Raw genomic sequence first — 13,904 nt, 5'->3', positions numbered from 1 at the left:
GTGCGAGCTGCGCAGGAGTCTCCATAAACTCCTGTAGAAGCAGAAGTCTATGGAAACTGCTGTGCAGTAAATGAAGATTTCTGCCGCCTGAGGGAATATCCCGCTGCTTACAACAGGACATTTAAAAACTGCTATCCAGAAGCACATTTTAAATGTCCCGCTGTAAACTCCTGTTAGACCCTGCAGGGATGAGGGGACTCCCGAGGGTTCCCTTAATCCCTGTGGGAACTAACAGGAATTTGCAGCGGGACATTTAAAATATGCTTCTGGGCAGCACATTTTAAATGTCCGGCTGTAAGCAGCGGGGTATTTTACCAGGCCCGCTGCTGGGCAATTCCCCAGCAGCGGCGGGCAGTGGCGGACTTCCTCCACCTCCCTCCCCAAGGGATTTCCCTATAGCGGGAAAAAAAGAGAGGGGGTGGGGTTACAGGGCTTCCCCGAGAGCAAGGGAAGGGGTGGGGCTAGATGAATTCTCCCTCTAGCCCGGCCTCTCTATTTGCTATGTGGAATCCCTGTGAGAAGCTCTATAGCCCCGCCCCCTCTCTGCACTATAGCGATATCCCTCGGGGATCCCCAGAGCAGGGAGAGAGAGAAAGCGGGGCTATGGATTGATCCGCCAAAGCAGGGAGAGAGAGTGGGGCTATGGGGGATTAACCCATAGCAGGGAGACAGAGCAGGGCTATGGGTTAATCCCCCATAGCCCAGTTCTATCTCTGTCAGCTATGGGGAAATCATGAAGCCCTGCAGGGCGTTCTTCTCTCTCCCCTCCTGGAGCAGCTGTGCTTTTTTAAGTGCAGCTGCCCATTCACACAATTTTTAGTGCAGCATAGGAACGATTGTTTCGTGCACCTACACTGCGCTAAAACAGTGCTCGTGTGAACGAGGCTTTACTGCTTCTATAGCAATTAAGAGTAAGTAGCAGGCAGGTGCTGCTAATCAAATGCCCTTGAATAATTAATCATCAGCAAGTGTGACCACCTGTATTAAAGAAGTTTTAAGAATTTGCAGGTCTGGAGCATTCAGGTGTGTGTTAACATAATGCCATAGAATTCAAAGAGGTTGTACTTAGTTTTACTAATGATGTATATGCTGAACTGATCTATGCAGTGGGACATTTACAACTATCTGAGAAGGGGGCAAAATTATTTTACAATGGCTTTCCATCTAAAATGAAGGGAAGTGACAGAAAAGGCAAAGCAAGCATGGCCTCAAGAGGGAAATCTAGAAGTTGAACCTGCTTATACCAGGTCTATGACAAATGAGACTGGTCATAAGAATGCCAAGCCCAGTTCTTAAACATCCCCTTTAAAAAGGTCAGCTTCATTCAAAAGAGCTGTAAAATCCCTTTAAATAACGTCTTTGTGGACACCCAGAGCCCTTTAGCTATGGCATAGTGCCACTTGGCGTCCCAACTAGAGATGAGTGAGCGTACTTGCTAAGGCTAATTACTCGAGCGAGTATTGCCATTTTCGAGTACATGCGCACTCATCCCAAAAGTGTTTGGGGCCGGCGGGGGAGAGCGGGGAGGAACAGGATGGGGGGGGGGGGGGGGGGGGAATCTCTCTCTCTCCCCCATGCTTAATCCCGCAACTCACCGCTCATCCCTGTCGGCCCCCGAATCTTTTGGCACGAGCGGGCATGTACTCGAAAATTGCAATACTCGCTCAAATAATTTGCCTTAGTGAGTACGCTCGCTCATCTCTAGTCCCAACTTGTCTGGACACCATATTATATAGTATATGGATGATATCTAACCTAAATTTTTATTTAAAACAATCTAAAATGTCCAAAAGCACTGGGTGATACCAGCAAGAAGTGAGGAAGAGCGGCCAGGAAAGCAGTCTGACACCAGGTAGAGACAATGTATAATTCTTTATTTATACTAAGGTACACTAGTTACATTTTAAAGTTACAAGGTTTCTTTTATGTCACACAATGGAAATGCATTACTAACACTTTGCAGCCGCACTATCGCCTCCAGTGGAGACTTTTATATAGCTTCATTGTAAACCAAGTATTCCCATTCCTTCTACACAGTATGGAGATATATATGGCCTCATTGCCTTTCCTTGCACACTCCGCCTCCAGTATAGTGTGACTTCACACCTTGCATTGTTTTATGAACCTCTTTGGCAATGATCTCTACGAGAGACAAAACATGTCCGTAGAGCGAATCTGGTGGGCCGCGTTCTCGCTGTCGCATTTTTAATCCCATAAAAGTGGCAGATCCCTTCAAAGTGCCTGAAAGATTTCCCAATCTCTGCTGATTGGCATCCAGGACTGCTAATACGGCAGTGGGAACGCACCCTTAAAACAGCAGCAGCCAAACAGGATCCTAGTTCCATACAATAGCGTGTATACATTATGTATAGACCTCCTGCAAATAGTACATCTGTACAGAGTAGGTCAGTCAGTATTAAAGCACAACTCGACTGAAATTAAAAAAAAAAATTACACTTTAAAAAGGTTGTCTACCTCTTAAAGGGATTGTTCAATTGTAAACTATTAATGGCCTATCCTAGTAGCTTATCGGGGTTCTATCACCTAGCACTAATTACCGCACTAGCTCTGTTCCTGCTGCAGTGGCCAGGCTTGGTATTGCAGGCATTCGGAACTTTGCCTGTAATTACCAAGACTGACCACTACTGTGGGAGCACAGCAGTTTGCTTCCTGCAGAAATCAAACTACTTGCACAAGTGCCCCCCCCCCCCCCCCCGCTGATCTGCGATTGATGGCCATTAACCATTTACAACTCCTTTAGCTATTGATGATCCATCCTCAGGATCCCCCAATCACAATGGGAACTGTGTCAGCATAACCAACCTGGGCTGCTGCATTGTGTACGGAGCTGCCTGCTTTTTGCTCCGTACACACTGTCAGTAGCCCAGTGAACAGCTGATCGGCAGGGGGTACCAATTGGTGGACCCCCACCAATCAACTATTGATAACTTATCAGAGCTGGACAACACCTTTAATCTCTCATAAAAAGCAGAGTACGGCTGCTTTACTTAAGCTATACTGATTTTGTCTTATCCTCAGTCACATCCAAAGCTGCATTCACAACTACATTAGAAATGGCTGGTGTATACATTACATCTCCAATACAACAGAGGATGTTCTGTTAAGAAATAGCAGTGCAATGTGAGGTTTTGCAGCCCAATAAGAATTGTGAATGCAGCTTTGGATGTGACTGGTGTATAAAACGTGGCATAGTTTAAGTGCCTTACAATATACAGGAAAGCAGACCACTACGACAGTTTATGAAAATAAATGGGGGGGGGGGGGGGGGCTGGGCTGGAAAATACTGAATTGTAGGACCGGGATCATCCTCTGTGTCCATCATATAACCACTAATGACTGAGGGGTACAGTAGAGAATATTTTGGGCTCGCAGGTACCCAAGTCTTCTTGGGATTATAAATTCCTAATTATATGTCCAAATATAGTCATATTATATTTGATATTTATACTCATTGGGGGGTGCATGTGGATGGGTGAGGGATCAACGTCTTGAAAGACCCCTCTATTTATCATGTGCAATGTGTGGCCACTGACCCCTTCTGCTGACTATACAAACGGGGCTGCTGGATACTGACTGATTTGTGAGCAGGGAAAGCAGCACCATAGTATAGTCTTATCCATATGGGACGATATTATAGTATAGTCTCATCCACAGGGGGCAGTATTATTATTTCTAGTCTCCTACATGGGGGCGGTACTATAGTACTTATTTCTTCGCCTATATGGGATACTACTGTAGCACTTATAACGTCCCCAATTGGGGGCGGCACTACTATAGCACTTATAATTTTGTCCATAAGGAGTGGTATTGTAGCACTTATCTCACTGTCCATACAGGGCGGTATTGTAGCACTTATATCCTCGCCCATACAAGGCAGGACTATAAAACCTATATAATTTTCCATATGTGGCGGCACTATAGCACTTATATCCTCATCCATACGGGGCGGTATTATAGCACTTATATCCTCGCCCATACAGGGAAGTACTATAAAACTTCTATCCTCATCTGAAGGGACGGTATGATAGCACGTATATCCTTGCCCACATAGGGCGGTACTATAGCACTTATCTCAATGCCCATACAGGGCGGTACTATATAACTTATATACTCATCCAAAGGGACGGTATAATAGCACCTATATCCTTGTCCATATAGGGTGGTACTATAAAACTAATATCCTTGTCCATATGTGGCGGTACTATAGTACTTCTATACTCGTCCAAAGGGACAGTATGATAGCACATATATCCTTGCCCATATGGGGCGGTCCTATAGTACTTCTATACACGTCTAAAGGGACGGTATGGTAGCACTTATATCCTTGCCCATATGGGGAGGTACTACAAAACTTATATCCTTGTCCAAAGGGACGGTATGGTAGCACTTATTTTACCACCCATACAGGACGGACTTTAGCACTTATATACTCATTCAAAAAGGACGGTATGATAGCACTTATATCCTTGCCCACATGGGGCAATATTACAGCACTTATATCCCCTTACTTACGGTGTAGTACTATTGTCCATAGAGGGAGTATAAGGGGGGTTCCAGATGGGGCGGATTTGCCATGGAATTTCCATACAGATCGTCCGCACGAAAATTCAGGTTCATTTACAGCCTTAAGGTGGATGAGAATCTCGTTCACAAGCTGCGAAAATAATCTGTACAAAACCCGCGCAGAACAAAAAATTTTATTCCGCAGCATGTTAATTCTATCACCGTTTCCGCTGCTGAATTCATGGCTTGCCAATGAGGGAATGAATTCCGCACAGAAATATGCGATAAAACCAGCGTCAAATGGTGCAGGTTTGAGGGCGGACATCCCGCTGCAAATCAGCCCCCGAGTGGACTCAGCCGAGTAGTAGTAGTAAGAATTCTGGCAGTACTCTAGAGAAAGCTCATACAGAGGGCTGACGATGAGCAGAGGAGAAAGCTGCCACCAAAGAACTGAAAATACCAGTAAAACCAGTGTGAGCTCTTAATAACCAGTGCCGTGGCACCATTCTAGCCTAGTCCGTGCTCCGTTCTCCTGACTACATGGATGGGAACATGCAAGTCTGGCCACTTCTTGCAGGCCATCAGCGGTTGGACTCTGCACTGCTTCAAGGCCGCACATATACCTTCTTACAAAAAGTCACTTCGTAGGGGCCATGGTGGGAAGATAAAACGTCTAAATGTTTCGGGAAAGCTCTCCGACTTGAGCGTCAAAATCTAAAAAATGAACATAAAATAGTAATAAATGCAAATTTTAAAAAAAGTGAATGTCCTAGCCCGACGTGGACTTCTGCTTGCCAATGCAGTTGTGAATGTATTCCTACAGCGACTTGTACATCCCCACTTGTGTTGCTTTTGTGGACATTGTTTTCTCTAGAAGGTATTGGCCAAAAGAAAGGGGGGGAAAAAAGCATCTGCTTGTTCCTCCAGAAACAGCACTACCCTTTGAAAAAGGTCGTGCCTGGTATTGCAGCTCAGCCGATTTGAAGAGGGAGTGAGCTGGCTGTACCACTTTTGCAATATGTTTAGTGTATACGTGTGCATACGGTAGCGTAGTCAGACGGGGGCCAAAAAAGCATCCTTTTCACCTCCATCTGGCGGTTTTATTTCAGTATGCCACAAACAAAACAAAAAAAAAAAAAAGAGGAAGGGAATAGCTTCGCAGACTATCCTGTCTTCCAAATTAGTGTCCTGTTAAAGCGTATCCATATAACAGAGGCCATAATAGCCTATGGATGAATGTCATTGCATGGCATCAATCACAAGTCTCCAATAAATGGATACCGTGATGCCATGGCTCATCTATGGCCATTTTGCTGGAGCTCGTTTTATTCCCAGCAGCTCCTTCTATTAACCCTGCCCGTTACTGGCGGAAGCTCCATTGACTTAGTAGCAGAGAGATCTCATTGAAGCTTAGTAGCAGAGAGATCTCATTGAAGCTTTCTCAGGGAAGTGCAGGAAGTTGAAAGAGGTTGGTCATCCAGGTGAGGGGGCCATATGGCAACATATCCTACTGTATGATGTATACACAGTCAAGTAAGCTGGGTGCAGACACTGAACCAGCAGGGGGTGCATATGCTCCAAATATGAAGTAACGGTAAGCGCTGACGTATTTGAAGTGTGGAAATGGAAAAAAATTGACTAAAAGACATTAATATTGAGATTTAGTTGACAGCTGTGCTAATAGGGGTTGTCATGTTCTTTATACTCTTGAGTGGTGTGGAAATAGGGTCCTCACATTATCTCATTACATTTGCCTTGTGGTAATCAATCTGCAGCTGGTAATTCAAACCAGTAGCTGCGGACCTTGGAAGGGACAGGACTGCAAAGATAGATTAATGAAAAGTTCAGTCTATTCCGAGATTCAGATGCCCTGCAGCCGGCATGCTTGCTAGATGATTTATTCCGGTCTCTAATGGTGAAAGGCTGCAGAATCAATATATGCGCCAAAGTACAAGAGCACTTTTGAGGCAGCCGTAGACTGTTCAATACGAGTAGCGTCACAGAAGCGATCCGGAACTACTGTAATAAATGCTTGAAGAGGGTTTCTGGGACTTTCATACTGAGGATCTACATAATCAATATCAAATCCATTGGGGTCCAACTCTCAGCACCCCCTTCGATCAGCAGTTTGTGCTGAGGTGTTTGGGGCGTGTACTGCCGCACCTTCATTGCATCCCATGCATAGCATTGTATATTGTGTAATGGCAGTGTCACTTGAAAGGGATCGAGCAGCAGATGGGCGATGTGACCAATGGACAGGATGCCACAAGCCAGACGAGAACACAATGCCCACCTGAGTGCTGTGGTCCTACCAAACAGCTCAGCATTGGGGGATGCAAGGAGTCAGACAACCACCAATCTGATACGGATAACCTATGATAGGGGGCCCCTTTGTAAGCGCTGATCATTGGGGTGAACTCATTTAAGTGTTAGGTAAGGGAGTCCTCAATGCTATGCATCATTGGAGACAAGCCCCGCCCCCCTAAAAAATTAATCCAGAGTGCTTTTTTTTTTTTTTTTTTTTTAAGATTGTCGCCAGCACATCTCCCATGGCGCAAAAATCACTTTCAACCAATGAACGAACATTTGCTCGACTGGCAGCTGAATGCTGACATGGGGCTATGGTTGGGTGAACGTTTCCAATCGTTGGCCTTTGATAAAGGCTTTAAGGATTGATCGGTAATTTCTAGAAGTAGACTCAAGGAGAAGATGAAAGATTTGGGCATGAGGGTTAAACTGCAGTAAATATATGTTTTTTTTTTTATGGAAAGATTCCCATCGGTCACCATGTCAGATTATCATATAGGTGGGGCTATGGCACTCTTGAGAAATTCGGCTTCTTTCCAAAGCGAAGCAGTGTGAGGCCACTGGCCTACGCTGCAACGGGTGAGGCCACTGGCCAACGCTGCAACGGGTGAGGCCACTGGCCTACGCTGCAACGGGTGAAGCAGGGTAAGGCCAATTACGGCATGGATGTCCTAGGAATTTGCGTATAAAAAGGTGTACCTTTACCTAGTTGCTACCCAAACAGTTCCTCTCTAAAGACCACTTTTATGGCTTCATTTACACAATAATCTTTATTTGTATAGCGCCAACATATTCCACAGCACTGTCCATGGGCCTATCAAATTTTTGTAAGTGCTGTATGTTTTGTGCCAATGTGAGTGAATCCCAGAAGAAAATACAGAAAACTCTTTAGTTTGGGGAAAGTTTTCCCTGCGTTCCCTGGATCGGAGCACCAAGGGTCCAAGACTCGTCGACTAATCAGGTGAGAGCCATCAAAACAGACTACGGTGTGCAAGAACCTCTTTCTTCTGGTGTCTATCGCTTCACCTCAGGCAACAATGATGGTCTTACGGCAAGGCTGGCATGACCGGTGGAGAACCCACCGGCCGCTACTAGGGTCTTAAAAATTTACACAAGAGCATAGAAAAAAAAAAAGTGTTTTTAGGTAGCGGTAACATTACAGACAGTAAACTTGAGAAGAAAAATCGGTTAACAGCATCGTCAGAACATTCTTTACATATTGGACAGGTAATTCGAGTACATTTCATACAGTTTTTAGAAAGGAGGCAGCTTATTGGAGGCACACACCGGGCGAGAGACGTTACTAGGGCAATATAGTCATGACGCGTGAAGCAAGGCATGAACCATCCCTACAACCTACCCCAGCGGTCAGTTTTGCATAAATTATAATACTTTGTAAAGATTGGTGAGATCGTATCTGTCAAAAAAAAAATAATAAAATCTTACATCCGCAGCAATTAGAATATTTGGATATATACAGTGTATATTTTTTTTAACAATATGGTAAAAAAAAAACTGGTTCATTTGCCCCGATACATAAGATAGCTTGTCTAGACTTCATCCCTTCGTCAGGTAGTTTGGCATGCAAATGGCGCAGACAGTTGTTTTTTTTGTACAGTTTTAGAAACGACATTATGCATTTGGCCAAGCTTTGGTAAAAGGACTCGGTAATCATCGGCCTCTTCAATTTTTATTAAAAAAACCAAAAACCAAAAAGTAAGGAGGCCGTCGTCTAGTGCAAGTCGAGAAAATGATAAATTGGGGAGGTGGATTAGGATTGGTTGGTTTCCTGATCGGCTATGTTGTTACCGTTCTCTGGGAAGGTGTCTGGAAAGTTGTTATTTAATGCGGATGGTGGGAACTCTAAGGTGTCGACGTTTTGGTAGCTGACGTAAGAGCCGAGAGCCTGCTGGGGGAAGGTGGGACTCTCTTGGCCCGCCATGAATGTACTTGATGAGCTGCTTGGCGTAAAGCTTTGGCCGCCTAGATGGAGCTTGGTTTCGCCGGGCTCCAGCTGCTGCTTACTCTCCTCGTCAGTGTCTAGTCGGGTCAGTTTCTCTATCCACATACGGAACTTCTCCTCTGTCTGTCTCTGCATCTCTGCAAAACAGTTCATAGCTTCTTCCAGGACATTGCCTATGCAGTTCCTATCCCACACGGTGCCCCTCTCAAGCAATCTTGGAATATCCCTGGGCGTTGCTGCAGATCCCCCAGCACGGTTGAAGCCAGCTTTAAAGACATTGAGGCCATTGGGTAAGAAAACATACAAGCAAGCAAGCAGACAACATATCAAGCTGTGTTTATCCAGAGTAAGCATGCCTTAGTACGGACATCGGGAGGACACACAGAACTAGTCCGCTTGTGGTCATTTATATATACGGGACATTGATTTGTCACACACGTGTTCAGTCATATAATGCAACATCTTAAAAAAAGGCAATACTAGAATATAAACTATAAATGCATAAAGGGCAATAAAAGATCACACAGTAAGCACAATGACAGGATTCAGGAAGAGACCGGGGAAGCGGAACTGAATGTTGCGTCAACCAAATGCATCCACAAAACGTCCTCTCAACCCTTCATGACTTCCAGGCTATGGATTTAGGACTGAGAATGGTATCTAGCAGCGCCGCTCCACCCACGATGGCCACCAGGACAAATGGACCGGCTTGCTGCACACAATGGCTCTCGGTTGTAGTGGGAAAACATCCCATAAAAGGTCATAGACTTAAAGGGGTTGTGCCAATATAGAACATTCTTCCCTATCCACAGGAGGGGAGATAAATATGATCAGTGGGGGTCCGACCCCTATTCAGCACATGGGGGGGTCTTGATTGTCCAGGCATCAGTGGTAGCTGTGTAAGTACATAATGGGGTATGTGATTTGTTTATTCTTTTTTTTTTATTTTATAGAAAGACAATCCCTTTAAAAGAATGGGATTTCTCACCGTACATTTTATATGAATTAGGTACGCCATGAATAACCAATCACTGAAGTGCCCAACTACTGGGACCACCAGCGACCCAAAGAATGCGACTAGTCACATTACCTAAATAGAACTCTTATTACTAGAATAGTTATAGTCTTGCACCTAGGGGTGGTACTAGTCTTACATCTCAGGGGCCGTACTGTAAGGTTAGAAACCTGCACCGTGGGGGCGGTGTTATAGCCTTGCATCTAGGGGTGGTACTAGTCTTACATCTCAGGGGCCGTACTGTAGGGGTTAGAAACCTGCACCGTGGGGGCGATACTAGTCTTACATCGTATTGTAGTGGTTAGATTCTTACAGTGTTATAGTCTTGCCCCTGGGCTGGTGATGGTCATCATTCACCTCGGGGGTTGGTATAAAATCCTTTACTTCAGAGGTGGTATTATAGGCATTAGAGTATTTCACCTCTGAAATGGTATTCCAGTCGTTAATAGTCCGGCACCTTGGGGGCAGTACTACAGTCTTGCAGGGGGGCGGGGTATTATAGTCACTGGGATCTTGCACCTCAGGGGTGGTATTAAAGTTGTGTTTTTATCTCAAGGTGATGATGTAGATATTTTCACTTCTTCTAGTAGTAGTCTTTGGTAAAGCATTCCCTGCGTTCCACTGATCAGTAGCTGACCTCACATTAGGCATACTACATGTAAACCGACTATTTATACACTTCGCATAGAAGGGATTTGTTTATGGCCTCTTTCACACGGGCGACAGGGATATCGCTACAAGAAAAATCCCAGCTGTGTTCTCATGATTTCTGTGCGATATTGCTCCATTTTATAAATCCCGCCTCAATGAAGTGCTGACTCACATTGGTTGTCAAGCGCCACGGCTCAGCCAATCAATGCAGTGCTCAATGAACCAATCACAGCCATTCAATGTGATGGAAACTGTGGCTGAAGACTGCAAACAAGTGCAGCAGAGCGGACAGCGTGGTTAAATAATGTATTGTTTTTAATGCAGCTAGGGCTTATTTTAGGGGAAACTGTAGAAATTCCTAGTGTTAACGTTGCATCACACAGCATGAAAACCGTGATTCCGTGTGATGCAACACAAAGGAAGGTTTCATAGGGAAACATGGGCTATAACACATTGCAAATCGCGCCAATATTCAGCATGCCACAATTGTTTTTTTCTCTCTCGCAATGTAGCAGCCTACAAAACATGGCTAATGTAAAGGAACCCATTGGAAAGCACGGGCTTCACATACATGCGACTTGTAGCACTGTCGCATCATGAGAAAACCACGCAATTTTGTCGCCCGTGTGAAAGCCACCTACAGCAGACTTGAGAGAACACCTTACACATCAAATGATCGTCTGGTCCCACCCATTTATAGTTAGTGTGTTTGTCCAATCACAGGCTGAGGCCCACTGCAACATGACTCCCATTATCCACTATAGATGTTAAAGGGGTTTTTCAGGACTCCAAAAATCAAGATCTATTCTCCTTTTAGATCATCAATATCCGATTGGTGGGAGATCACCGCAGCCGCCTCCGTTCACAATAAACAGGCAGCTGTTCATAAGTGATAACTGCCTGTTCACACTGGCAGATCCATTGTTCAGTTTTCAGCATGCAGGAGCTAAACAACAAGTGAACAAAGTCTTATTTGTCGTTTAGGCGGGGCATGCATCTCCACTAATAGTTCAGAGTCCGGCGAGCGACACACCTCTGTCCTATGGACACAAATAAGGAACCAAAACACCCGAGTGGGTTCCTGGCCTACCTGTCACCCAGAGCATTGAACTATTTTATGCCTCATCATGGGAACGTGACATGACTGGTGAGTGACGTCCACACGAGATGAAGACATCATGGAGAATGCGGTCGTTCTGGTTCGGTGGCAGAAGGACATGTGCGGCTGACATTACCTCATGCAGAAGAGAAGAGTCATCGGGACCCAACAGCTCCTGCATGCAAATACTTTGGGATCCTTCAGTTATAGAATTACATAATCTCTTCGCTCGTGGTAATGGCTCCCGTTCTAAAGAGGATCCCGGGGACATTATAGACAATGGAACGGAGAGGAGTTTCTTTCACAACACAACTTTTATTAATCCTGCTAATTGGATCTGTGCCAGCAGAAAGTAATGGAGTCGCCCGAAAACTGTAACTGTACAAGAGAAAACCTCTGCAATGTGCAATCTAATAATGCTGGGTGCCTCCACCAGTGGTTTCTATTGGTGCTGGATATTAGGCCACAACGATGTACCTAAAGGCTGTTGTGAGACTCAAATCTTTTCTTTTTACCCCCTCTGCACCCCAGGATGTATGTGTACCTCCTGGGTGCGGGTGGTTGGATTGAGTGTGATTGGGAGACAATCCTGCTCCATACATGGTGGGGGATTAGCCAACGTCCATCTGAAACAGTTGTGATCAGTGTTCATGACACTTTGGGCTGTTAACTCTTTAAATTCTGAGGTGCTATTCTGTTATGAAGGACCGCAGAGCTATTTATTTCTGCCTGTCGTAATAGAATGCCAGGAGAAATACTATATACTGCAGTACTGCTGTATTTCAGTATATGGGAAAAGCAATCAAATTGAGGGGGGTAAAAAGTAAAAAAAAAAGTTTGTTTTTAAAAAAAATATCCTATGTTTTACAATAATAAACTTTAAATTTAAGCCACAAAACAAAATATTCTGTATTCTAGAAATTGAAAAAAATTCACACCACCAGAATTGAGCTTTTTATTACATTTGTTTTTTCTTGAAAGCGATCAAAAAGTCATATGTAGCCCAAAATGATACCAATAGAAACTGCAGGACGTCTTGCAAAAAAAAAAAAAAAAAGCCTTCACGCCACAAAAAAAAAAAAATTTGATGGAAAAAAATGGCTGTCAGAAGATGGCGGCAGAAAAAGTTTTCAAAGATTCTACAGAAAAAAAAAGATTAATTTGGCATTGTAACAATGGTACTGACCAAGAGAAACAAACAAAAAAGGTGTCATTTTTGCCGCAGTGTGTATGCTGTAAAAACAAGATCCCACAAAGATGGCAGAATGGTGTTTTTTGTCCATTTCCCTCCACTTGAGAGTTAAACATTCTTTTCAGTACATTGCGGTACAGTAAATAGAACCACTGAAAAACACATCTCATCCGGTACAAAGCAGCCTTCAGTCTGGCGGAAAAATAAGTGGTGAGGAAAAAACAAAAATGAAAGATCTGCGTCCCTAAGGCCTCCTTCACACGGGCTACAAAACGCATGTATGTGAAGCTACTGGTTCCCAATGGGTTCTTTCAGGCTACAGAACATCTCATGTGAAAGAACCCACTGGAGACCCTGGGCTTCACTACATGCGATTTGTAGCCCATGTGAAGGAGGCCTTAGGGGGATCATTACACTATCCCCTTATTATCGTATTAGGAACTGAACAGGCTGTTGCCTTGGAAGACCTACTATAAGTCTCTGGAGGACCCAGGACTTCTATGCACAGTTAGTCCCCGACTTCCGTACAGGTTCCGTTCCAGGAGCCCGTTCGTAAGTCCGTTTTGTTCGCAAGTCGAACAAATGGTTGTATGGAGGGGATCGTGGGTGGATCCCGCTCCATACAACGTCGGGTGCCGGCTGTTCTTACAGCGGGCACCCGGCGGCAGCAGTTCCGACGAGCCGTGGCGCTTGTCGGAACTGTTAACACTTTAAATACCGCTCTGACAGCGGTATTTAAAGTGTTAACAGTTCTGACGAGCGGCGCGGCTCGTCGGAACTGCTGCCGCTGGGTGCCCGCTGTAAGACACAGCCGGCACCTGACGTTCAGGGGGCCCGTACAGCGTCCCACGATGAGATCGCGGGACGCTGTGCGGTTGCTAGGCAGCCGGGGACCTCCTGAAAGGCCCCAGGGCTGCCTATGCAGAGTGCCTATCAAGCGCACTGTTTGATAGGCGCTCTGCATAGACAGCCCTAGGGCCTTTCAGAAGGCCCCCGACTGCCCAGCAACCGCGATGTGACCGGACAGGCTTCTATCAGGCTTGATAGAAGCTTGTCCGGTCCCTGCACAGCATGATGTAATGCCATAGCATTACATCATACTGTGCAGGACAGATAGTTTGTATCTAGCGAAATTCGTAAGTCGAATGTTCGC

The 13,904-nt window shown here is 45.0% G+C and overlaps 1 protein-coding gene across 6 annotated transcripts in view; it reads right to left on the bottom strand.

Annotated features, from left to right (window-relative positions):
- The window catches only part of ARK2N (arkadia (RNF111) N-terminal like PKA signaling regulator 2N), a 52,047-nt gene that overhangs the window by 21,587 nt on the left and 16,556 nt on the right, over positions 1–13,904 (bottom strand). The window contains exons 3-4 of one of the 6 annotated variants that reach the window (XR_010792793.1): positions 7,453–9,060; positions 2,707–7,396 (exon numbers count right to left, since the gene is read on the bottom strand). The exons of 4 other annotated variants lie outside the window; for them this stretch is intronic. Coding sequence is in view for 1 of the 2 variants with exons in the window: in XM_066602604.1 (XP_066458701.1) it covers positions 8,603–9,060 (458 nt within the window). In the remaining variant the exon portion in view is untranslated. Of the gene's footprint in view, positions 1–2,706; positions 9,061–13,904 lie in introns of those variants that run through there. One more of the 6 variants, XM_066602604.1, reaches the window with a different exon arrangement.

The sequence above is a fragment of the Eleutherodactylus coqui genome, chromosome 5 (assembly GCF_035609145.1).
Source record: "Eleutherodactylus coqui strain aEleCoq1 chromosome 5, aEleCoq1.hap1, whole genome shotgun sequence".
Lineage (NCBI taxonomy): Eukaryota > Metazoa > Chordata > Amphibia > Anura > Eleutherodactylidae > Eleutherodactylus > Eleutherodactylus coqui.
This window is presented reverse-complemented; position numbering and strand designations above follow the sequence as displayed.